This window comes from Lonchura striata, chromosome Z (genome assembly GCF_046129695.1).
Source record: "Lonchura striata isolate bLonStr1 chromosome Z, bLonStr1.mat, whole genome shotgun sequence".
NCBI classification, from domain to species: Eukaryota; Metazoa; Chordata; class Aves; order Passeriformes; family Estrildidae; genus Lonchura; species Lonchura striata.
The window spans coordinates 72179479-72204296 of NC_134642.1; the positions used below are offsets into that span (position 1 = coordinate 72179479).

Consider the following 24818-nt stretch of genomic DNA (forward strand, 5'->3'; position numbering starts at 1 on the left):
ATGTCGCGACACGGGCGGGTCCCGCGGCGGCAGCCCGGCGGGGCTGCGGGGGACGGGGCTGCCGCCGCCGCGGTGCGCGCCCGGGCCGAGCCCCTCGGGGCCGCCGGCGTGGACGAGGTGGTGGCAATAGCGGCGCAGCTGGCCCTGGAGCGGTTCCGGAGCGGGGACGAGGCGGGTGCGCGGCACGGCCCGGCCCGGGGCAGCTGCGGGTGTGGGGAGGGCGCTGGCAGCGGGTCAGGGAGGAGATCCTGCCCCTCTGCCCGGCCCTGGTGAGGCACGGCTGGGGTGCTGTGTCCATCTCTGGGCTCCCCAGCACGGAGACAGGGAGCTGATAGAGCGGGTCCGGCAGAGACCACTGAGATGGAGGTCTCGCATCAGGAGAGCTGTGGGAGTTGGCCCTGTTTGGCCCAGAGGAGACTGAGAGGGGATCTCACTAATGCATATGAATATCTCCGAGATGAGTCCCAGGAAGGCGGTGCAGGCTTTTTGGTGACAGGACAAGGAGCAATGGCCATAAATTCAAAGAGAAGAAGTTCCACCTGAACATGAGGGAGAGCTTCTTTCCTTTGAGTGGCAGAGCACTGAAACTGCTGCCCAGGGAAAGCATTGAATTTCCCCCTCTGGAAACATCCCAAACCCTAGATGTGTTCCTCTGTCACCTGCTCCAGGTGACCCTGCAGGGGGGTTGCACTGGGTGGTCTCCCTTCCAATCCTAACAATTCTGTGGTTCTGTAACATTGAGTTGTCAAGATTACTGCCTGTTGCATTGTTACTGTCTTTTCATTATTATTTATCATTCTAGAGATGGAATTTCCTTCTAGCTTCACTAGTACTGAAAGAGCATTTGTTCACCGGCTCTGTCAGTCTCTTGGACTGGTATCTAAAAGCAAAGGGTGAGTCGGGGTACAGTTTTCAGTTCTTTGGTGCAGATGATAGAATTTCAAGACTAATGATAACCTGATTGATGTTTTCAACATCCTCAACTTGCTGCAAGGAAAAGTATTAGAGAAAAAAGTGTAAAAGTAGCTACAGATATGAGCATCTTTGTTCATTGCTGTATGCATGCTTGGAAAAGCTTGTGACATGCATTTTGGGACAGCATGATTTTATACTCTGTGGATTTAATGGCTCCATTAAAAAAGGTTCTCACTGTGATTTCTGTTTTTTTTCCAAAGATTTTGCTTAGCATCTCATACCCTGACAGAAAAAAGTTAACCTAGAGTAGGTTCCTTTTTCCTAAAATAAGTTTTCCCTCCCCCTGACAGAAAAGGAGCCAATCGATACCTGACTGTAAGGAAGAAGGATGTGTCAGAGGCACACGCAGTCATGACTTGTGACTTGGCTCTCTGTACGAAACACGCCGTTCGGAGCCTAATTCAGCGCTTTCCCGTCACAAATAAGGAACGCGCGGAGCTCCTGCCAAGGACAGAGCGAGGAAGTGCCTGTGCTGTTGAATCTGGTACGTTCAGCATGTGTTCTGATTTGGACTTGTCCATTGACACCACTCGAAACCACCTGCAACCCAGTGACAAAACAAACCTCTTCCTGCTCTGTCCCCTCTGGTGTCCTAACAGACACCTTCAAACAAATGCATTAATTTTCCTTACTTTTAAGGTCTTTTATAACTGGTGCTGTGAGGAATTTGGGAAGTCGTATCATGCACATTGAGATGTCCACCTTGTGTTGTGTTAATTTAGAATCTTTGAGCCAGTTCCAGCCAAATCTTTTTGGAAGCACATTTTGAAATGTGGCTTCACAGAAGTAACTATGAGGTGGGGTTGAAGAGTCAGTGTTACTGTGATGCCATAAGAATGCCTATATTAGAAAATGAGCTTGTCTGTTCTGCTTATAGAAATTAATGTGCTTGATAAATCAAAAATTTCAGTTTTTACTTCTTCATCTCTACAAAATAGATTTGGTCCTTAAGAGACTACTGTCCAGACTTCTTGATTTCTTGAATATGGAAGAGTTCACGGAAAGACAAACTTCGGTCTAAATGTTGGGGTTTTTTTTAAAAGCAAGGTTTTCATCTAGATTATTGCTTTAGCAGCTACAAGTGGAAGAGTTGCACTGTGTTTCTGTGTGCAGAGATGGGTGTAGTGAACAGAAAACATTTGTACCAGTATGCCTTGTTTAATTGCATGGTTTTGATACGTGGTGTCTCTTCTTGACGTGCTTTCTTTGCTGTTATTTCCAATTGTTTTAGTTGTTTAATAGGATTGTTATATGAACCAGAGGGAAGCTGTAATAAAAGTACTGAAATGCAATGTCTTAGGAATGTAAGGGATAAGTTAATGAACAGTCTAATATTTGCCTTTCTCTGCATCTCAAGAATGTATTTTTAGTTCTCCTGATCTCTTAGTCTGTTTGTCTTGGTACAACAGAGCTTGAAATTTAGAATATGAATCTGTTAATGGCATTACATATGTATAACTGAGTTTACAGCAAACTTTTCATTCTGCCAGAGAATAATTCTCAAGGAATTACAGAGTAGCACTTGCAATGATGGATGTGAAGTAGCTCCCTCAGAAGATGTGCCTGTTTTTTGGCTACTTATGCACTGCTTTCTAACACATCGCACTGCTGCGTGGGGGCCAGGGCTCTTGATACAGCATGCTTGCATTGGTATGATTTCAGGCAAACGTGTGGAATAGCTTAAAGGTTTAACTCTGTCAGTGTGTATTTCTAGGGGGAACTGCAGGTGTGAAATGTGGGCGCAGATACAAAGGCCACCAAAATACGCCAGGCTGATATTCTCTGGTTTAGTTTGTTTCTCCTTTTGCTCTTTGTAGGCTTTTTTGACTTGGAGCAATGCTCTGGAAGAGTCTGGTTTTCTTCAAAATACCTATGAAAGTAATAACTGTTTTGAAAAATATCTATTGCAAGCACTGCAGGACATGCTATAAATATGACATCTAAATGTGTGATGGGTTTGTCACTTTACCCACAGGGATGCATAAAAAGCCAGCAATGTTAATTTTTAAGTACAATTTTTGAGCAGTGTTTTTGTGACCTTCCTCTGTGTCTGCATAAATGACCTTTTAACTTGTCTTCACAGAAAAGAAAGAAGTAAACAAGACAAGTGGTCGACTTAATGATGGTATCCCCCAGGTCCCAGGGAAAAGAGGGGAATCAGAGTTTGATTCCTTCAGGCAGTCACTACCAGTTCTTGAAAAACAGGAAGAAATTGTCCAAACCATAAAGGACAATAAAATTGTTTTGATTATAGGAGAGACTGGATCAGGAAAAACGACGCAGGTATGTTGCTTCAATGAAATAAAAACTATAACAGTATTTATTCTAAACTAATGCCAGTTGTGTAACATTTGTGATATGGGGTACTTTGATGCTGTTTCAAGGCTTTCCTTTTCCTGTGTGATTGAAAATGTTGTTCCAATTTATTTTCTTGCTTTTGAAACACTAAGCCTCTAGATAGGTACTAGAAGCAAAAATGATTCCTTACAATTTTCTGGTAGATACCATTTTTTCATTAAAATAATACAAAATATTGAAGGGAAAGTAGCTGTGATGTTTGTATAACCCTTTTTCTTCTAAGGCTAGTTCTGTTCTTAGTATCCAGAGTAATCTATTTTTTGTGTTAAAATGTGAGATTATCTGCAGGGCTTTGGTTTTTTTTTTTAGATTTCTCTGAAGCAGGAGGGAGGCACTGTAAGGTTTTTCTTTAAAAAAAACCTAAATAGGTTATAATTAGAAATTTACTTTCTGCTGATTCAGATATGCTTGCTATGATAATTGTAATGAAAAGTCTTTTGCAATGTGCAATATTGATATGCAGTTAATGGTTTCCCTGTGCTAACAAAGCTGTGACTTTCTCAAAAAGCAAATTTGAACCACTTCTTTACAGATCCCTCAATTTATCCTTGATGACTGCTACAAGAATGGAACTCCCTGTCGTGTGTTTTGTACTCAGCCAAGACGTTTAGCAGCTGTTGCAGTGGCTGAAAGAGTGGCAGCAGAAAGAAGAGAGAAGATTGGCCAGACAATTGGTTACCAGATCCGGTTAGAGAGCAGGTACCAATGATATTTCTAAGTGTCGGTTGATCTTGTGTTGGTCTTGTGAATCTTGTGTACATTGAAACTGCAGTATGTTTGTGTTGCAGCCTCACAGATGGGATACGTTACTGCAGGTAAGGAATACGTAAGAGTGAAAAGGATGGCTTTCTTCCTGTGTTTTGCAGTTTGATGTAGAAGGCTGTCTTACAGAACTGAATCTCAGGTATTTTCTGTTGATTTCTTCTGCATGGAAATCCTTGTCTGATTTTCAGATCAAGTCTACACTTTCTTCTTTTTTTCCCCGTCCTCTCTGCTTTTAACATGTGTGGATTCAAAAGGTCTGCAAGCTTTGAAGGTAGGTGTGAAAACCAGCATGCTGTAACAAATGTTATGTAGTGAGAGTTGATAGGAGCCATAAAAGGGAAAACAGAAAAATTGGAATGTGACTGATGAAGCTGAGCATTATTTATCAGTCTAGCCTGGATTAAATGTATTCTTCTTCAGCTGCTGTGTTTAAAACATGAAGTGATGTAAAAGTAGAGGTTTCAGTATCACTTGATGAATTTGTCTGTAAAGCAGAGCATGAATGGATTGTTTGGGGTTTTTACATCTTGCACCGTGTAGCGAAATGACATTTCAGGGAAAGGCCAGCAGTTGAGATATGAGTGACCAGAAGATGGCTAAAGGTTGTGTTGCTTGAGTGAACAAAGATAACACATAGCTGGTGAAAATGAATGCACTTGAACAATGAAGCCACAATAAGAATTCAAATATGTGTATGAAAGCTCACAAGGATATTAAGAGATTAGAAGAGCTGGTGAAGATGTGTCACAAATAAGCCGAATGATTAATATATGGAAGTACTATGCTGGCAGAAGAAGAGCAAAGTCAGGTGAAAATGGTAGAATTACTGGGAGCAGTGCAGAAAATCCAGCTTGAGAAAAATCAATACAATTACTCCAGGGAAACACTGAAAGGGGGAGATAACAATATTTTGAGCTGTGGACAAAAGAAATTTGGAGTGGAGATGTTGAGAGGTGTTTCTAGTAAGACAGAAACATAATTTTTAAGGTTTTCTCAACTGTCTTCCAGAGAAAAGCTGTAGAGTACAGTACAGAGGAACTTTTCAGCTCTTTTAGGATGGCAGTAGCAGAGGGAGTAGTGAGAATTGCTGTTTTTATTGGGACAGCTAACTGTGCCCCAGGTATGGAATTGTAACATTTCAGTATTTTCACCTCCTGAAAAACCAGAGGATCAAGCAGATGCCTCTGTGATTTAGTCAGCTGTAATGAGTTGTGTCTTCAAGGCAAGGCTTTGGGAGCTGTGGGGAGGCTTCTGTGAGGACGTGCCAGAAGCCTCTCCCGTGTGTGACAGAGCCGGTGCCAGCCAAGACAGACCTGCCTCTGGCCAAGGCTGAGCCTATCTGCGATGGTGATAGTGCCTCTGGGACAGTGGGGAATGGGGGAGGAAAACCTGCACAACAGAGGCAGCAGTTCATGAAGAGTGGTGAAAGCATGTGAGAGAAGCAGCTCTGCACACAGGAAGGTCAGTGCAGAAGGGGAGGAGATTCTCCAGGTGCCAGAGCAGCCCATGGTGCAGCCCATGGTGAGGCAGCTGTGGCCCAGCAGGCTGTGGAGGTCCGTGGTGCAGCAGGGATCCTCCTGTGAAGGATTCTGTGTTGGAGCAGGTAGATGCTTGAAGGAGACTGTGATCCTCTGGGAAGTCTGTGCTGAAACAGGCTCCTGGCAGAAGCTGCGGCCCCGGGGAGGGAGCCACACAGAAGCAGGTTTGCTGTCAGGATTGTGACCCTGTGGGGTCCCACACTGGAGCAAACTGTTCCTGAAGCACTGCACCCTGTGGAAAAGGACCTGTGCTGCAGCAGTTCCTGGAGAACTGCAGCCCATGGGAAGGACCCATATTGGAGAAGCTCGTGGAGAGCCCACTTTCCCGTGGGAGAGACCCACATTCTCCTTATCTTTCTCTGGGGCCTGGGAGTCTTTTTGTTATGTTTCTTCTCCCTTGCCCGTGGAGAGGACAGATAGAGTGGCTTGGGTAGGCACTTGGCGTCCAGACAGGCTCATCCCACCACGTGTAGACAAGTACAAAGGCTATAACCAAGCACAGGCTGAGGAATTGGAACCTGGTTTTCCACATGGAATTTTCTAGTAAAATGAATGACGTGCAGGGTTTCTTCACAGTTTTCTTTTATTTCCTTAGTTATTAATATTGAATCTTATTCTTTCAATTAATACGTTGTCCAGAGTTTTGAGGCGCAAGCACTACAAATTGTTAGGAAATGTCTGGGAAAAGGCATAGTTTAAAAACAAGTGGTGTGCATGAATCTTTTGAGGAGAGAACTGTAATTTCTCTTCTGGTCAGCAGCTGCTTTAATTTTTGATCCATGGAAAGCTTTAAATGGTGCAAACCCCTGAGTTGTCTCTGTGATGTGATCCATAGGGTTTCTCCAAAGACGCTGGTAACATTCTGCACTAATGACATGCTCCTTGGCACGCTGATGGCAGGAGACAGCACTCTCTCCACCGTGACCCATGTTATTGTGGTGAGCATCCTGTGGTCTTTCATGTGGGGTGGAGCAATATGTATTGCTTTGGAAAATGAGGTCCTCATTTGTTTTACTGAAATTTGCTGAGCACTTTAGGTGTTTTTGTTTGGTAGAATCTGAATCAACTTCAAAGACTTTCTGAGTCCTCAGAGTAGAATGCATGTTTTGTGCAGTTTGGTGTTTTTCTGTGTGTTTGCGTTTTTCCTGTAAAAATATCTTATTTTCATGCCAATGGTTAAGTGTGGAATCAGGAGGAGTGGAGAGGGACAGAAGTGTAAATATTTCTGAACTTCCATGGTCAGCAGAAAATCCTTAGGGAGGCTTACCTTGATGTGGTTCAATGTGATTGTGTCAGATTTTCTCTTACCATTTGTTTTAGCAATACAGGTTTTCAGTCCATTTGTTTGCCCAGAGTTTTCTAGATAATGTGGAGTCTAATTGCTAGCAAACTATTCAGATTGTTCATTTGTGATTACGTCAATATTCCTATGATGGAACTGAATAAGTAAAGGGAACTAGAATGTTTTTGGCAAGACTTAAGTACTGAAGATGAAAAGGTAAGTTTAGGTGCCTGCCTGTTTATCAGAGTTAAAAAAGCATGAGAATGATTTATACATTCTTGATGTCAGCCTACAAACTTTGTATTTTGAGTCCTTGTTTCCTTCATTCATAATATAAATCAAAACAGAAGAATGAAAAAGATGATTAATCAGTTATGTGCCTTAACTTATAGGCTTTGTGTATGACTTGTCTAAGCAATTTGTCTGTTTTTCTGATTATGTGGTGTCATACATTTTTTTAAATGCTTATCAGTGGTGAAGTGAGAATTTATTAAAATAAGATTTGTAGTTTGTGGTGTTTTCTTGAAATTTGGCTTCAAATACAAAACCAGAGAGGTTTCAGATACTCACTTTAGCCTCTAAAGTTAAGGTGCTTACAGCTTCAGCATTGCAATGCACTCAGCGCTGACAAAAACTTTTTGAGGCATTTTTGTTTCTTTATGGATAGTTTTTTTAAAAAAAACCTATTACTTAAACTAGACTCACACATTTTAAGGCCTCTGTAATGTGCCACCAAAACATGTATTTTTTTTTAGAGAAGTTTGTTTTTGTCAGAAGTTGTGAATCTGTGATGGTTTTTTATCTCTTTTTTTCCCCTTTTGTTACAGGATGAAGTACATGAGAGGGATAGGTTCAGCGACTTCTTGCTAATAAAACTGAGAGATGTGCTGCAAAACCAGAATAATTTAAAACTAATTCTCTCTAGTGCTGCTCTAGATGCAAATCTCTTTATTAGGTATTTTGGAAGCTGCCCAGTAATACATAGTAAGTCTTGATCTTAACTCTTAAGTCTGAGTATACCTGCCCTGAGACTCACAGATCTTACTAAACTGTAGCAAATTATTCTGAGTAAAGGCACGTGATTAATACACTGAGAATTCCAGGAATCCTTGTTCTTTCTGTATGCAGGTTTCTTGTTTCTTGACTGTTTGCACCTCATTCAAAGTGAAGTGTTTGAGTCACTGGGAGTTCTGTAAATGCAGGTACATCCTGCCCCCCTCCACTCTTAATTGAAGAAGTAGGAAGAGGTTATTGAAGTTCTGTCTTCATGCTGATACAGGACTTAGGAGCTACATGAGTGTGATATATATCAGTGCATTCCAGTAGGATCTTACTCTTCAGGCTTTGTGAAGGTTGTCACTGGTTACTGGATAAAACACAGATAACTGTACCAGTTCAGTTCAGAAATACAGGCTTAGGCAGATTGGGTTTCACATGAAAAAAGAATCACATGATTCTCTGATTTAAGGAAAATTAGTAGTTGTTCATCTAGGTAAATATTCAGAAAAGACATCCAGTTTTGCTTAGTTTGTTTGCAGACTCAGTTACCTGCAGTTAGACTACATTCAAATGCAAAGAAAAGTTACCATTATTTGCTGGTTTAATTTCATTTGACTGATCTTTAGTAAAGCCAAAATGTAAATGCGTGGGAGATTGCGGGTTTTTGTGGGTTTGCGGTTTTTGCCCCACCCTCCTGGCTTGCAGGTTTTCTGCATGGGTGACCTCCTCTGGCACCTTGCAATCCTCTTACTTTTTCAACAGTAATGTCCAACTTTAATGTGTTTTGAAAAGTAGCTTTTAAGAGAAATGCTTTATCTGACAATCAGGTAGACTCTCTGCATGTCAGCCTTTTTAAAAAAAATCTCAATGGTTTTAGGAAATGGGATTGCTTACTGGTTTATTTTAGCAAATGTTTGTGAGGAGGAAACCTTTTTTTCCTTCCTTTTTTTGCAGATGGAATTGTTTAGTTCTCAGTTTTGAATTTCTGCCCAGTTGAATAAGGTTTGCAGCTTGTTGGAGACAGGAATCTGGAAATTACACGTGATTTCATGTTCTTTGAATTTTTTTTGCAAGGGAGTGCCTCAGTTATGATTGTTGTATGACTTTCCAGTTTAGTCTTTTTGCAGCTTCCTGTTCTTTCAGATCGGTCAATTTGTGTTGGAAAATCTGCTGGCAATATCTCCCAATCTCTCCAGTTTACCACAGTGTTTGTGCTGGTTATGTAACAGGCCAATAACAATTCAAAAGATATTTTTTTCCCGTTTTTTTTTGTTGTTGTTGTTTTGGGGTTTTTTTTTTTTGTTTTTTTTTTTTGGTTAATTTAAGAATTAAAAGAAGTGGCTTTGTCTGTTAATTTAATATACAAGGTTTGAGTCTCCTTCAGCAATACGGCTGACAAAATCCTGACCACAGAAACCACATTTTGTGGCTGTGGATCGCTGTAGTACACAGAGTTTGTGATCAGTGTTGGAAGGCTTCCTCTGTGACCAGCTTCTAAAAGTATGTGAATTGTGGATTGTTCTTTCTGAAGGAAAATCCTGAGTGTTCCTGAGTCAGGTTAAGGAACAAGAAATCAAAATGTAGAGATTTTAATCTTCATGCAAAAAGCATCCTGCAATGTCGACAGATAAGGTCTAGAAAACAGTCCTGTTGAAAAAGAGATCAGGATAAATTATCAGAAGGTAAAGGCCGCTGGGATGTCTCATCTGTCAAGAAGTATTCAGTAAAGAAAGCTCAGCTTTGCTGAATTAGTAGAGGACATGGAGATAAGGCTGCCTTCTCACATGATTCTCATGAAAAGAAAGGAGTTCAGTACAAAGATTTACTGTCTCTGTGTGGAACCTTGCAAAAAGCTGTATTAATTGCTTATTATTTAATTACATTTTTAATCCAGATGGAAGACTTACATGGCAAGTTCTTGTTTGTAAGCCTAAACAAAAACAGCTGTTTTCTTTTTCTCGTTTAAAAAAAAATTGTAGTTAATAATTGTCAATCTTACGAACATCTGCTGGAACACTTCATAAAATTGAAGAGGTTGAGGAGAAACAAGGTGGCATTTGATTTTGGAAATGTTTTGTTTTGTACAGTTTCGAGAAAAATAAACTCCAGTGAAGGTAGTTTTTTAAAAAATTAATTCTGTAAGTGAAGCTGGTGAATATATGATCTTTTACGGATTTTTTCTATTTTAGTCCAAGGGAGACCTTTTGAAGTTAAAGAGATGTTTCTGGAGGACATTTTACGAAGCACTGGGTATACAAACAAAGAGATGGTGAAGTACAAAGAAAAGAAGCAGCAAGGTCAGCGGACTTGTTAATTCTAAGGGTTGGCAATGAGAATCATTGATTGAACAAACAATTAACAGGATTATTTTCTGTTGAAATTCCAGAGTCAGGAGATTAAATGAGTGTGATTTAGATGACAGCAAGTATCTTTAAGCTGTCAATATTTACATTATGGAAATAGTTTATGCAATTAAAGAAAAAAGATCACTTTGATTCAGTGGTTGCATTCTGTTTTCACTCAGTTGATGAATGTCATCTTTTTTCTAATTATTATGCTGTAGAGTTATATATAACTGGGGGCTCTGCCCACATGAATGCTAAAGAAGCATAGGATGCTCTGTACCTTTGGGTGCAAATTAAAGTGCAGCTATTAAAGCAGGCATGATTTTGTACATCTTGCACTAAATGGACAAGGTATTCCCTTCAGTAACATTTTTCACTGCTTTCTTCAGGCATGGATGTATTTTTTTAAGTGTTAACACTCTTGAGCTAAACATCATTGGTTTTAAGTTGATTAAGTAGATACTGCTTCAGAAGTTTTCCTGGCAACTGAAAGTAATGATCCCAGTGATTATTTAAAGGAAAAGTAAAAAATGCAAACCCCAAAGCTATAACATTCAATATCCAGTCCTAACTGGGTATTGATCACAGTGCTCATCTCTGATCACTGGGGTCAGAAAAGTTCAGTTAGGACACTGGTGTTTTCTGATGTTTCTTCCACTGGTGTAGAAAAGTAAGTTGTTACATGCAGGGACTGTATCACTTGTCTTCAGAATTCCATTTGTGGAAAAAGATCTGGCCTGAGATTGTGTGGAAGGTGATTACTTAAGGAAGATACTTTGAATGCAGTAGTTTGGAATAATGGAGGTTTGGGGGGTTAAACACCAAAGTGTTGGGTTTTACCTCGTTTTTATAGCCCTGGTGCAGTGCACTTTGGGTACCCTTAAACATGTCATTTCTGTTGGACTGGTAGTAGCATTCTAGACTAAAAAAAGATGTTGAATGGGTAAAACTTGGTAAAACCTGCTGTGACTAACTTTTTTAGTAGAAAACAATGGATAATAAATATGACTCTAAAACTTTCTTGGGGAATACTTCACATTCTAGAAGAGAAACAGAAGAACACTCTTGCTGAGTGGTGTTCAGCTCAAGATAACACTAACAAAGGGACATCTCGGAGACAAAAATCGGTTCCAAGGACAAATGAGGAGTACAAACAGTTGGATGATGGCGGTGACACAGTATTTAATCAACTGGTAAGTTTTTTCTTTAGTCGGAAGAGATGTTACAGGTGTTTATATTTGTGTTGTATTACTAGCCATTTAAAATCTGTTTTCTAAAGTTCTGTCAAATCTTTCAGGACATTAACGTATTTTAAAGATTACTTGATGAGGATGAACGGCTCTAGCTGAAGTGTGCTCTTCAGTTCGGGTGGTTGCACACAGCTTTTCCTCAGATCAAATGGCTCGACTGCCATTGTGTTCGTACTTGCGTATGACAAAATCAATGCATGAACTGATACCTGAGTGCTGGGTTTCTGTGGCTGCTGGGAAAAATAACCATTGCAATTCTTTGTGGGTAATGTATGAGAATAAAGACAACTCTTGGAAAAGATGAAGCTTTCAATATTGTTTTTTGTCTTCAGACTGAAAAAGATGTGAATTGCCTTGAACTGTGGATAGTAAAAGAAATGGATTCCTGTCTTTCTGACATCTGGTTGCATAAAGATATTGATTCGTTTGCTCAGCTGTTAAATCTTATTTTAACTGAAAATGTCAGTGGTAAGTTTCATGTGTTATTGCATAAGAAAAGAGCAACCTCAGATGTACTTAGATTTTTATGGCTACTTTTATCTCCAGTTTCAAATGGTGTTACCTTTGCATTCTGATGCTGACTGAAAAAATGATAGGGCTAGCAGAAATAATGAGTTGTTTAGTTAGTTGTTGTTTTGAAGTATTGACAGAAGTGTGTTTCTAAAACAGTGTAGAATTCATATGAACTAACTTCAGAGATAAAGTGAGGAAACAAATTCTCTTTGGGCTGGAACTTGGAAGCAGTATTTGTACTATATTTAGATGAAAAAATAACATTTCTACTGGGTTTGCTGGATTTTTTTTTTTTTTTATTTCTCAGTTGATTATAGGCACAGTGAAACTGGTGCGACTGCTCTGATGATTTCTTCAGGGAGAGGCTTTTTGAGTCAAGTAGAACAGTTGATCAGCATGGGAGCAAGTATCCACTGCAAATCATCTAATGGCTGGTAAAAACAGAGAAACCAAAAGATAGATTTATTTGTCAATATAGGAGAGAGGAAGAAAATTCTTTAACATCTAAATTAATTTGCTAGCTTATCACACTGCTGTAAGAACTATAGATTTTGACAGCCTCAACAATTTCTAACTCCTGATAATCACATTGTTTTCTGTAAATTCTAAATTGAATTCTTAATTACATGGTCTTGATTGTGAGCTATAAACTTTGTTTCAGTAGGTCTTGTTTAAGATACTGGTTAGTAGAACAACTGTAATCTACTGAATTGAACCAAAATATTTGGCAATTCCTATTTTCATGTAGTTACACATATCAGAAGATCTTTCTGTTATGTTTCTAAATATATTGTAGCATGTAAAAATATTTGTGGATCTGTAGAAACTCAGGTTTTGTGGTCATGGAGTATGTCTTCATATAAACAGGGAAGTACAGTAAATAATTGTAGTATGGAATGATAAGAATTAGGATTCCAGGGGTCTGATATTTGGTACTAACATTTGAATAACTTGGGGAAGAAATGCAATTTAAAGTTAAAAGGGTGAACTGCATAGTGAGGACAGCTTCTGAAAGACATGAAATAGCCAGATGTTATGCCTGGGGTGTGACTTTTTGAGATGACTTCAAGGATACTGCAAACAGGCAGGTCTGATCTCTGCACCATTTTTAAAGGAATGGCACCTTCTTCCTCCTCACTTCCTTGAGCATGTTTGCTCCTGTGTAAAACTGACATTCTATTGTGGTAAAGAACTGTAGTCACCTAAAAGTCAGCTGTTAACACCTATTCAAGCACTTTCAAATGGGAAGTTGCAGATCCAGCAATAACAGTACTGATGTCAATACAGAAATGGGTACAAAAGTCTGATGTCAATTGCCTCTCCTGATGTGCTCTTCATATGCATCTTTTGAAGTGAAAAGTCTAATAAAAATACTTGTGCAACTATTTCAGGATGGCTGTGGACTGGGCTAGGCACTTTGGACAGACAGAGGTTGTTCATCTGTTGGAATCCTACAGGTAAGCTGTAACTGTTTTGCAGAATGAGTTGTATATGATATACATAGAGTTGTGATGGGAAATTTGAGATTTGTGTTCTTCTAATCAGAACAGGTTTTAGCTTTTCATGCTCTAAAATCTGGACTTAATAGCAATACCTTTTTTTAAGAATAGGAGTATTTCAAAAAATAAACAGCAAAAAAGTTTGTACTCAATAGCATATTGTTTATGCTTGCACAACTTGCTAATTCTATACTATGTACCATTTTCTTTTCACATGCTTATTTTGGAAACAAATCTGTAATGTGTTTTTATCTATATTTTTTATATGCAATAGGCATATTAAAGAAAATTTGCAGAAGTAATGTGTACACTAGGCCATTCAAGAATGATTTTCTGATTAACTTACAGTTATCATACTTGTGGTAGTGTTTTGTAAAGATTATCTCTACTATAATTTCTTTTAGTGTAGTTTCTGCTAGTGGGAAATTTTTGGAGAAGACGTATCTCTCAAATATTTTTACTTGAACAGATAAACGAGAAGTATCTTTATACTTTGCTTATGGTTGTGTTTCAATGAAGTTGAAGAAAACTAAAGTTAACACTAATAAATAAAGTGGCATCCTTCATTGGGTTAACATTGGAATTGGTAAACAGTAATAGTATGGTGATTCCCTTCTGCAACACTTAAACATCAGAATTCAAGACCAACAGTCATGTTGGTCTCGGTCTAAGTTTGAGTTGATGGCTCAATGCAAACCCGAAGGGGCAGCCTTGATTCTGGTGTATTTTCCTGGTACAGCGCTTCATTTGGATTTGGAAACATGGATGAAAGTTCCAGTTCCCTGGTCCAAAAAAGTGCTAGTGACCTTAGTGCAGAGGACAGAGAGCTACTGACAGCTTACCATCACAGTTTTGATGATGAAAAAGTGGATCTGGATCTGATAATGCACTTACTTCACAGCATCTGTCATAGTTCTGATGCAGGTAGGTAAATACCTAACCAGTGGTTGTGGATTTGACTTCTGATAATCATGCTCTTTTTTCAGCAATCCACAGATGTTAAAACCTTCTGAGTGCTATTCGACATGTATTTGAATTTTCTGTTTAACTTTGCAAACCCACTTCCTTTTTTAGGAGCAATTTTAATATTTCTTCCTGGGTATGATGAGATAGTGAGCCTGAGGGACCACATTGTTTTGGATGACAAGAGATTTTCTGATAATGCTCACAGGTAAAACCTTTAGTTACTGTGGCTTTTCATTGCTTCTTTTAAGGATCCTTAAAATGTTCCTTTTGTCTTGCATTAGATACCAAGTTTTCGTGCTTCATTCAAGTATGCAGACTTTGGACCAGAAGAAAGTGCTTGAAAGTCCACCTTTTGGCATCCGCAAAATTGCAAGTATTAGAGGACTTTTTCCAATGCCACAATGACCTATTTTGCCATTGCTTTTGCAGTTATTATAGTTTTGGTGGTTTTGGGTTTTTTCTTTGCAGATTCTTTCTACTAATATTGCAGAAACCAGCATAACAGTCAATGATGTGGTGTTTGTCATTGACTCAGGCAAGGTGAAAGAGGTAGGACTGCCTTAAATTTTCCTAGTGTGATTCTAAAACACACAGTGTATAAATTTTGGAGAACTTTTTTTTTTTTATTATTACTTTACAGTAAAGTGAGAAAAAGCTTTTACTAGCTGAGAGCTAGTGCCTGTCAGGCAACAGTCCTTTCTGAAAGGCTTCAACATGAATTTGTTTTAAGACAAATACTGTAAGCTATCTGTCTAAAAAACCTTGAAAATCTTGAATTTCAAAACTTGTGGAGCATTAAGATACTAGAAAGGAGATACCCTCATTAATTCACTTGAAATTGAGAAGGTACCTTTGTCTCAGAAGCTGCTGTATATATTACTATTTCATACTTTTTAGAAAACTCCTGTTGGTAATCTAACTAACTAGTAACTTGTATTTCATGTACCCTATTGAGTTTTCAGTTTGTATTCCTTTGTTTTTCTAGAAGTCTTTTGATGCACTGAGTTGTGCTACAGTGCTAAAAATGGGGTGGATTTCAAAAGCCAGTGCTATCCAGAGAAAAGGCAGGTAATAAATGCCTCATAGTGGTTCCCATTTTGCAGATATGCACAGTCCTTTATGTTTAGAATAAACCACACAACATAGTAATTGTTTCTGGCCTATTCCGGTGTTGTGTTGCATAGAGGCCAACACTGGTTCTCTGCAGACGAGTAGGCGTCAGCATGTATTTCCTTGGAATAATCTCCCAAGTTGTAGAAAAGTGATGCTCAGGCATTTCCCAAAGGTCTGGGTTGTTTTCCCCCCATTAATTTGTTCTCCTTCCTCTTTCTCCCACGTAGCACCCGCAGTCACAATGTTTTCACATCATGTCTATGGGCAGAGGACTGCCTATTTCACTTTCTCCAAGCTATCCATGACTTAACAGGCCATGATTATATTCTTCCCAGCACTGTGGGGGAGGGCTCAGAAGTTTATGTAGCAACAAATGCCTGTTTAATCAATCATATTGGCATTAAGCTGCATGTATGCACATAGATGTATATGACTGAGAGAATTTGCTCATTCCTCCCTCATTCACTCACAAGTTACTTCATCTTTATTCTACCTTTTACTCCAAGGATAACTTCTGTTTAGGGGATGTGAGGGGAAGCAAGAAAGTTTGCAACTGGTTCCTTACAACAAAGGATGATTGAGATTTGGACTGGTCTTAGGTTAGCAAAAAACCCACAGCACTTTACATTAGAAAAGCCTTGTTTTTCTTTCTCCAGATTTCTCAGTGTTGGGTTAAAATTACAGTAAAAAATTGCCACACTCTCAAAAATAATTAATGATTAGGAAATTCTCATGTTGCATGTGACCTAACAACACTTTCTTCATGGTAGTGCCTCTTCTTTTCCATTCTGAGTTTCTGTGTCTGTTTGTTGGCTTTTGGTTTTGTTTTTAGAAAGAAATCCTAATTTTCACAACTTCCCATATTTTATTTTCAAGGGCTGGGCGCTGTCAGCCTGGGGTCTGCTTTCATCTCTTCAGCAGGCTCCGATTTCAGAATATGTTGGAATTTCAATCTCCAGAACTTCTAAGACTGCCGCTTCAGGTGCATGTTCAGTTAGAAACTATAACTTTAAAAAATACAATGTCCTCAAACCATACTACTAATTGCAACAAATCATGTGTTTGGCGGCTGCTTCCAAATCTTGGTAATCTTTTTTTGTTCTGCCTTTTACCTTGCAGGAGATCTGTTTGTACACAAAAATTCTGGCTCCAATTAATTGTCCAATTGTAGACTTTCTTATGAAAGCTCCTGATCCTCCGCCTGCTGTAACTGTGAGAAATGCTGTGCATATGCTTAAGGTCAGAAAAGGAATAAGTTTAGATGGTAATTGTGTTTGATCCCAAATTTGTGGTGTAGCAGTTTACTGACTTCAGTTTGTACTGAAGCTGTTTTTAATTACTTAAGGATGTTTTGAAGTTTTGCTTGTTGTCTGTTTTCATTTTGTGTGTGGGGATGTGTTTTTCCATGTCAAGGGAAGAGAGTGCTTCAAAGTCTTGTCTCTGTTAATAGTCTGACTTGCTTCTTCAGTGTTTGGAAACAAGTCTAGTTAAAGTCCATTATTCACATCCTTTTTGCTTTCACTGTAAATTGATTTTGTCCACTGTACCCATCCTCCTCTCCTTTATTTGTTTGTTTGTTTGTTTATGAACAGACCATAGATGCCCTGGACCCTTGGGAAGATCTCACTGAGCTTGGTTATCAGCTGACTGAATTACCTGTAGAGCCACACCTCGGTAAAATGGTGTTGTATGCTGTAGTTCTGAAGTGCCTGGATCCTGTTCTGACCATTGCCTGTGCTCTTGCCTGCCAAGACCCTTTTGTGCTGCCCACGCTGGCCTCCCAAAAGCGTGCAGCCGTGCTGTGCAGGAAGCGTTTTGCTGCCGGGACATTCAGTGACCACATGGCCCTGCTCAGGGCTTTCCAGGTAGTCTTTCATTTCAGAGAGTACTAATCACAGCACATCACCCAAGCAAAATGCAGATGTACCAGTTGGATGTAGAGTGGCGGACTGTGATTAAGTCCTCAGAGAAGACTTTCTTTTTGCCTAGTGCCTTTCCTGTGTATTGGACTCATAAATTTGTGAGGGAACCCTTTTTGTAGTATGTTTTGTTTCAAACCCTAGAAAATTTTGAATGTTTCAACAATGTGCCTCTTTGCATCCTACTACACTGAACTTTGAATCATGATCTTAATGTAATGATCTTTATTTATTGTTTTAATTTGACATAATCATCACTGGAGTGAGCACATAAAGAGAATCTAATTGTTGAACAGAAAAAATAATCTGGTTTGATACATTAACTTTTAGAGTGGGTTTTGCATTCATTTTATTGACATAAATGTAATCTTTAAAAAAACACCTGCAGTTTTTAGTTTAAGTCCTTCAAATTAATAGGCAAATGTAAAAACATTTTCAGGCATGGCAGAAGGCACGCAGTGACGGCTGGGAGAGAGCCTTCTGTGAAAAGAACTTCCTGTCCCGAGCCACAATGGAAATCATTGCAGGAATGAGAACACAGGTGCTTGGCCAGCTTAGAGCCTCAGGTAGAGAAGTTGGAAACAATTTTAACGTTGTTTTAAAGTCAAGCATATAGAAATTGTAACAAAAATCATGTTCACTGGTGTAATTTTCCTTAATTTGAAATACACTGTCATGCACACATTCATGCAGGGTATGGTGCAGATGAGGAATTGTGGCTGATCAAACTGAAAGCACCTTCATCTCCACATGCCACTGCGTTTCATGTTTTAATGAATTATTCCCATAGGAAATGTCTTTATATTGTAGAAAATAGTGGTATTCTGTGTCAGTATGAAACCCCTTATCAGGAAGGATTTCAGTGTAATGGTTTCTTCTTGGTGCTGTTAAGGTTGGCAGTGGTGAAAAATGCAACAAAGAAGTCATTTATTTCACCTTTTGTTTCTGACTCCTTTTGAGAGCCAAACACAAGGTAACATGGCACTGTTTTGTCTCTTTCATTTGTCAGGTTTTGTGAGAGCCAGAGGAGGAGCTGATATTAGAGATGTTAATACTAACTCTGAGAACTGGGCTGTAATTAAAGGTGCCTTAGTGGCTGGGATGTATCCCAATCTTGTGCATGTAGACAGAGACAGCCTGGTGTTGACAGAACCAAAAGAGAAGAAAGTGCGATTTCATCCTACCTCTGTTTTTGGTCAGTCTCAATATAAAAAGGTAAAGACACTTTGAATTCATAGTTCAAAAAAAAGGGCACTAAAATCTGTCACGTGTTTTAGAAATGTCTTTTCCTGTTTGTCAGTACTTCAAAAGCAGTATAGGCATTTAACACTACAGCTTTAGAAAATACTGTTCTACCCAGCTGATAGAATTGGAGTTGATTCATTTTTCTGTCGTTTCAGTTAGTCCTTTCTCTAGATGGAAAAGGCAAAAAGGCAAAAAAACTGCCCTGCTATAAAATTGTTTTAAAGATATAATGATCCCTATTCTTAAAAGCAAGTTTTTCTCTGAAACTCATTTTTAACATTTCTTTTTAAAACAACATATTTTGTTTTACCATGGTAGGATAATTGATGAATCTGGTTGAATTCTCACACTTTTTTATGTGCATGTGCGGCTTTCGGGGGGTTCTTGCTGCTGTCCCCCGTCCCTCCCCGGCCCCCCGGGACCCTCCGGCTAGCTGTCCCCTCTCGGGGCCGGGGTTTTCCGCGGTCCCGCTGCCCTGGGCTCACCAGGCAGGGCTGGGTTAGCACGGTCCGAGCGGCAGCGTTGCCTCAGTCGCCGCTAGGATTCGAGATAAAGAGACCAAGAGAGACCAATGGTATGCTTGTCCAGAGAGGTTGTATTGCCTGAACGGTTGCAGGGACCAAAGACACTGGGCTATTGCCCAGATACAGTTTTATACAGCAGAATTAAGAGTTAAGGTCTAAACAATAGAGACAGTTTTCATCTTAGGCACATCAGAACCGCCCCAGGGGCCAGGTCCAATGGGAACTGCTCAGGGGTGGGGAGAAAGGGGGTTTAGAGAGGAATGCTGAAGCAGGACTTTCCTGAAACAATGGAGCATACATAAATGTATCTTTTCCCTCAGTTTCTCATTTCCAGGGCCTTTCTAAAACAATGGGGCATACATAAATGTATCTTTTTCCTCTGTTTACCATTCCCAAGGCCTTTCTAAAACCTTCCTCCACACTACCATGCCAGCATGATAGCAACATGCATGTATATTTTTATATGTATATAATTGTACATGTATTTAATTCTCAAAATACAGAATCATAGAATGGTTTGTGTTGGAAGGGACCTTAAAGCTTATCTCATTCCAGCCCCTGCCATGGGCAGGGACACCTTCCACTAGTCCAGGTTGCTCAGAGCTCCACCCAGCCTGGCCTTGGGCACTGCCAGGTTGAGGCACCCACAGTGTCTCCGGATAAAATGAGAAATACGTTCAAATTTACATTAATTACAGGTAGAGGGTACAATAGCCTGGTTTTACCTGCTCTTCCACAGATTGCCCCAGCAAATGGACAAGCTGCAGCCATCCAGGCCCTCCCCACAGACTGGCTTATATATGATGAAATGACGAGAGCTCACAAGACAGCAAACATCAGGTGCTGCTCTGTTGTGACACCTGTCACCGTGGCCCTCTTCTGTGGACCAGCCAGACTGCAAAGTAATGCCTTGCAGGCATCTTCATCCTTTCAAGGTACACTGGAGTCTGGATTTGGGATGTTTCCATTGGTATACATCAGCGTGTGACATGCAGAGCTTATTTTTCAGTAATATTTAATACATATATTGGCTGATTCTGGAAACAGCGCTGTTATAATTCCTGTAGCTATTCAGGAAGAGTTTGTTGGTTCTGTAACAAATCTCTCCATTTTGGGATTCCTTACCTATTCAAGTCCATAAATTACACAGTCGTAGGGTCTCAGAAACTGCAGTATAGTTTGTAAGGAAAGAATGCAGCCACAATATCTAATGAGAACTGTAGTATTGGTACTGAGAAGTGTAGTATGCATGTTCTCTTTCTGCAGACTACTTTATTTGAATCATTGAACCAGATTATTCAAACAGAATAATTTAGAAACAATCAGTATGGCAAACAAGTCATGTTGCTTCTAGCTAACACATACATTTTCAAGATATGTTCTACTGATAATTTTTAATTTCAGTTAACTGTACTATTAACTGTAAGTAATAGAGAATATATTTACATTTCCTTCTTTTTTTCTCATTTAAATTGAGTCCTGTTGGAATGGAAGCAAAAATAACTGCTTCTAGTTGTCATAGTTTGAATCAAACTAAAAGTCCAACTTATTTCTAAAGCTTTCCTGTCTTGCTTTTAAACTGTGAACCTTAGAGTAGTACTCATGCTGACTGAATTGCACTTAAGAAAAATAAAGAATCCTAATTAATAGCCATACATATTTTTTTTTTCTTACTGGGTCTTTAAATCTGCTGTTTTACTAGGAAATAGAGGCATGTGTGATTTTGCCAACAGCTTTAGGCAAAAGTTGTATAGTGGCCTGTGAAAACTGGTGAAGGTACATGAGTTGGGTCACATCATATCAATCCACGTTTTTACATAGTAGGACCTTCAGCAGGTCTGGCTACTTGATTGCTGCTATCTGGAGCAAAGACTTTGCAGTGTATTTGCAGAAAAGAAGAGGTAGTTTTACAAATGTTTACATTTAAAGTCAATTTTAGAAGGAAAAATATTGCTGGTAATACAGTAGTATGCGGGTTTTTGTATAGAAATAATAGTAGAAAAAATATGGAAATTCTGATGAACCTTTTGTCTTTAATTCAGGGGGAGGGGTATCTAATGATAGCAGCGACAGTGAGATGGAGGACAGGACGTCTGCTGATCTGGCACTGCTGAAGCTGGATGAATGGCTCCATCTTAAACTGGACCCTGAAGTAAGAAATTACTCCTGGGTTTGCTTCATGTAGAGGAATTGTAAAAAGATGTGAAAAGGTTTTTGTAACATTTGAGTAGCCAAGAATTTTCTCCAAGAATGTCATGGTCCATTTGGGTCTCTCGAACTAGGTACTCTGTGATTTAACCTTTACTTCACAAGCTCATTAAGAATTAAACGGCTTCAATCCCCTTTGGCACAGAGTTGTCTGTTGCATGAATTTGTGTATTCAAAATCCAAGTTGCAGTGTTTGATCACCTGTCACCCATACCTTTCTCTTCTTTTACCTGTCAGCAGAAAGAAAGAGAATAGTCACCTAAGTCAACAGTGAGAGTGCTCATCCCTCTTCCTCCATATTGGTGTGGGTGTCCTGTCTCTCACAAAAGGGAGCAGGAAAGCCTCAGCAATCCAGATGCTGTTGGGTCTGTTTCAAAAACTTTCTGGGTAATATGATGTTTTATATCTGAGCTTGGCAGTTTTGTCCCTTTCCACAAGTCAGCAGATTCTGAAGAGACTGGCAGACAAAAAATGATGACTGCAAGGGACAGCAAGCTGCAGGTGACAGTGACAGCATAAGGGCCCTTCTGCTCCTTCTGGCCTCCTGTCCTGCCTGCATGGTGCTCCATCAGGCCATAGCACAAGCTGGGATAAGCTAAAATCTGGACAGGAGCTGAGAGAACAGTCACATTGGCATATTGTGTTCTTCTTTCTCTGAGAGGATAACCAAAATCAGATCAAAAAAGGAGCACTTGAAGCTGAAGTTGCTGAGAGAAAGTTGCTGTCAGATTTTGGAAGGATACATTTCAAATCCTCTTTGAAATAGAAGTCTTTATGTCATTGAGGAGCTGTGGCTGCAGTTTATGGGTCATGAAACACACAACTTTACCAACTCTAATAGTAATACTCTCTCTCCTAGTCATGTCCAGAAGAGTGATTTTTAAAAATTTATCGTAATGGAAGCGTTTCTGGTAGCAGAATTAGACAATAGTCTTCTGAATTTAGTCATCACATTTGACCAGGTGTCGATGTAAGAAAAATATCACTTAGAGCTCTTTTCCATCAACTATACTGAAGAGTGCATGAGTAGAGACTGATTTGAGAGGAAGGGCATAAAGCATGAAAGGATTGAGTTTTCTTGAAAGATAAGAAGGAAAAAAAAAGTCTGTGGAATTACAATACAAAGCTAAGTTTAGTACAGAGCTAAATGAAATGTTTTCAAAATGACCTTGTACCCAAGGTAAAGAAAGCAAATTAACATCATAGTTTAAATATGGATTATTCCCCTTCCCCAAGACCTTAGTCTTGCCTTCAATTCTGGGCTCTCTTTATATTGGAATGCCAGGTGTTGCTTGATAGGGAAAAGACAGGGTTCTCTTACCTGTGTGATCTAATTTTCATCAGTATTTAACAGAATTGGAATTCATTGCAGGCTGCTGGTATGCTGCTGCAGCTCAGGCAGAAGTGGCACAGCTTGTTTCTGCGTCGTATGCGAGCTCCTTCTAAGCTGTGGTCTCAGGTTGATGAAACAACTGTAAGAGCAATTACAGCTGTTCTGAGTGCTGAAGAACAGTCTGCAGGTCTGCAGCAGCCTTCAGGAATTGGCCAGAGACCAAGGCCTGTGACTTGTGAAGAACTTCCTTTGGCATCTACATGGAAGTCAACCAGCAGCAGAAAAAGCTCAACAGAAACAGAATTGTCTGACTCCTCTCATGCTGAAAAGTAAGATGCTGAGGTCTTCTGCTTACTGTAGGTTGCAGTTTATGTATACAAGTATCACTTAAGTTTCTGCTAGTAATAGGTGAAAACAGTGGAAGTACATTTGGAAGGTGTTATACTGTTGTATGCTGCATTGTAATCCCAAAGAGAAGTATTTCATACCTGGGGCTGCTGTTTGAGAGAGCAGTCAGGAATATTGTCCATGAATTGTGATGTTTGAGAAGTAGCAGAAGAAGTTTAACAGTAGCATTAAAAAGCAATGGATGGTCAGTATGAGTTTTTAGTTAGGTTTAATAGATGTTGTAGTTGCTGTAATACATGGGGTCATGCTGTAGGTGGACAGGTCGATGTAAATTGTTCAGTGACTGCTTGTGAAACTCAAGGTATGTCCTTTGTAGGGTTTCAGTGAAATCTTCTTCTCCTGCACTCCACCAGCCAAAGAAGTACAAAGAAAAAGACATTTTGCTCTCCGGACAATCCTCAGATGACAGATCAGCTCAGTCCTCAGTAAAACCTGCAGAAAGCAGTAGCTATTCCAGCCCCTGTGCTACTCCTTCTTCTCCAGTGTCTGGAAAGGTAGAGTTCTCTAACATACTACCCTGCTCTTCCAAAATAATAGAATTTCTTGCTGATATCATTCTGCAGTTAGGTATTTTACTGATAAATTAGGAATCTAACGTAGCTTTTCATTTGTAACACTGCATAATACTTCCTTCTGGAATTTAAAAATCTAGACTAAATATCCTTGTTTCACTAGTTTAATACAGCAAAAATAATTTATGGACTGCTGAGGTAAAGCTATCCAAAGTAGAAAAAATGAGATTTAAAAAAAATCCCAAACTTGTTCTAATAAACGTCTAAGTTTTTTTCAACTAAATGAGTATATTATATACATACTTCTGAAGTTTTTGGATTCTGCCTTTTTCTGCATTCATAATAGATTTTCAGTATCAATACTGATTCTGTCTTACCTGCCTTACTATGACTGATTTTTGTGATGGTTATTTTAACAAAGCACACATTTTTAATGAGATTACTGTGACAGTTGTCCCTATATACTTGAATAGTAGACTGCAGTAACACGAAGGAGATCATTCAGAGGAAACTTCATGGACTCATTGGAGGATGTAGTAATTCCTCTTGAATCTTTCAGCTTTTAAATTAAGACAGCGTAAAAGGAAGAAAACATGTTTCCCGAATATAGAAATGCGAGTAGTGTGCTGTAGGCTACACTCTAGGATGATGAATTTTGGTGTCATCTCAAGGTCTGTCAGATTTTAACCAATTCTAATTAATCACTAGGCTTTTTAATCCTATTCTGCTTCCTGCCCCCTATTCTTGTTTCCTGCCCCTCATGGATGAATTACTGTGGAAGGGGCTAACAGCAGGCCTGTTAGCTAAAGGAGCAAAAAGAAGCTGAGAGGCAAGAAGCTGATCAAGAGCTCTCTCCAAGGCTGCTACCAAGGAGGCTGAGAGAAGAACTGGAGAAAGATAAGGAGAGAACTGCAGCTGGATAAAGCATTTTCAGAAAGTTAACTAAAGTCACTGTTACTGTTCACCAGTGGTGTTATGTTGATTTTTTGTGGCCAACAGTTGGGGTAGAAGAAGTATAAACAATTAGAAAGTTTATAAAAGGTCATGTTCGATAATAAAGAGTTGC

At 39.5% G+C, this 24818-nt stretch overlaps 1 protein-coding gene across 1 annotated transcript; it reads left to right on the top strand.

The window, feature by feature from the left end:
- On the top strand, positions 1–24818 carry LOC144248195 (3'-5' RNA helicase YTHDC2-like). The gene is made up of 27 exons (XM_077790098.1): positions 1–175; positions 803–893; positions 1266–1459; positions 3059–3258; positions 3866–4032; positions 6472–6574; positions 7746–7902; positions 10107–10214; positions 11307–11455; positions 11845–11980; positions 12333–12459; positions 13417–13482; positions 14264–14448; positions 14599–14695; positions 14772–14859; positions 14959–15039; positions 15476–15558; positions 16480–16585; positions 16723–16842; positions 17196–17468; positions 17962–18088; positions 18532–18737; positions 20031–20226; positions 21334–21443; positions 22872–23161; positions 23557–23734; positions 24534–24818. Exons 1-27 carry the CDS (start codon positions 1–3, stop codon positions 24576–24578), a joined length of 3858 nt encoding a protein of 1285 aa, XP_077646224.1. The 3' UTR covers positions 24579–24818.